This window comes from Stegastes partitus, unplaced genomic scaffold (assembly GCF_000690725.1).
Source record: "Stegastes partitus isolate 25-593 unplaced genomic scaffold, Stegastes_partitus-1.0.2 Scaffold797, whole genome shotgun sequence".
Lineage (NCBI taxonomy): Eukaryota > Metazoa > Chordata > Actinopteri > Pomacentridae > Stegastes > Stegastes partitus.
This window is the reverse complement of record NW_007578528.1, coordinates 11630-12867: the sequence shown is the minus strand read 5'-3', so window position 1 is coordinate 12867 and position 1238 is coordinate 11630. Positions and strand designations below refer to the sequence as shown.

The 1238-nt window shown below is 49.4% G+C and overlaps 1 protein-coding gene across 1 annotated transcript in view; it reads right to left on the bottom strand.

The window, feature by feature from the left end:
• Positions 1 to 1238, bottom strand: part of cyp11c1 (cytochrome P450, family 11, subfamily C, polypeptide 1) — a 13153-nt gene that overhangs the window by 9511 nt on the left and 2404 nt on the right. The window contains exon 3 of the mRNA XM_008292252.1: positions 986 to 1200. Coding sequence (XP_008290474.1) covers positions 986 to 1200 — 215 coding nt within the window. The remainder of the gene's footprint in view (positions 1 to 985; positions 1201 to 1238) is intronic.

Genomic DNA, 1238 nt, shown 5'->3' with positions numbered 1-1238 from the left:
CGATTTGCATATTTGATAATTCATTTAGTTGGTGTTTGAGTTGTGTTTGAGGCATGTAGAAATGGCTGATATGTGCTTGTAGCCCAGGTTCTGCTGTTTAATTTGATGTATAACATCACTATATTCTTTCATGATGAGTGCATTGTTTCACACTATTTCTTTCTGTAAAACCCGAGACTCGGGCTTAAGGGGTTAAACTTTAGCTGTTTCACCAGTTAAATAAAAAGGAACTATTTGTGAATTTAGCGTTTATTTTTTGTATGTTTACAGCCTGTTTTTGTCATTTTAATATTTTTCAGAATTTTAATAAATCTGTCAAATTAAAAGTAAACATGGTGTGAAATGCTTTTCATTTTTTACAGTGTATGTTAGTATTAGCAGCGTCTGGAGTCCGGTTTCAGCCCGTTCCTTCTCTGGATTATCGCCTGTTTCACGTGCCGAGGTCCGTTTGGAGCGACGTGACTCGGAGGCGTCGGCTCCTCCTTCACGCTCAGTGACCAGAACACTGAGTCACAGCAGCTCCACACTCTGGGTGACAGAACGCTGCCGCTCGTCTCTGTCAGACGCTATTTTTAAAAGGTTCTCCTTGACCTCCTACGTCTAGAATAACAGCCGATGTGCCTTTGGGTCAGAGCGAGGTTCGGTTCTGAGTGTTTTAGAATCGGAGCGAGCAGGAGAAGCTTTTTGAGAAGGTGATGTTCCTGCAGGTTGTGTAATTCCTCTGACGTCAGCGGTGACGTCAGTGTTTGTGACTCAGAGAGCCGACAGTGAGGCTGAATGGAGGCTGTCAGAGCAGCAGTTAATCTGCTCAGCTCCTCCGGATCCAAGGTCGATCGGTGCTGCTGGAAACACGACGTGACAGCTACGAGACGACTCGCTCGCTCTGACACCTCTGCACTCTACCCTCCACGGAAAAAGAGTTTGTGGCAAGAAACCTGTGTTTTAGATGCACAGAGAGGAAGCAGAACCGGGGAGGACCTCTGACCTTCCAGAGCGAAGCGGAACAGATCCGGACTGGGGTCAAAGGTGAGGCTCCGTCGTCCCTCCTCTCCCCGGCCGTCCCGCTCCAGTCGGGCCTGCAGCATCCGGCAGAAGTCCTGGGCCACGTTGTCCAGCAGCGGCAGGAAGCGCTGCACGGCGGCGCTCATCATCACCTCCTTGTTGAGCTGCAGGCGGTCGGCTCGCCACTCCTCGCCGTTCCTGTGGAGACACCAAGCTGCAAGATCCAAACGCTTCAA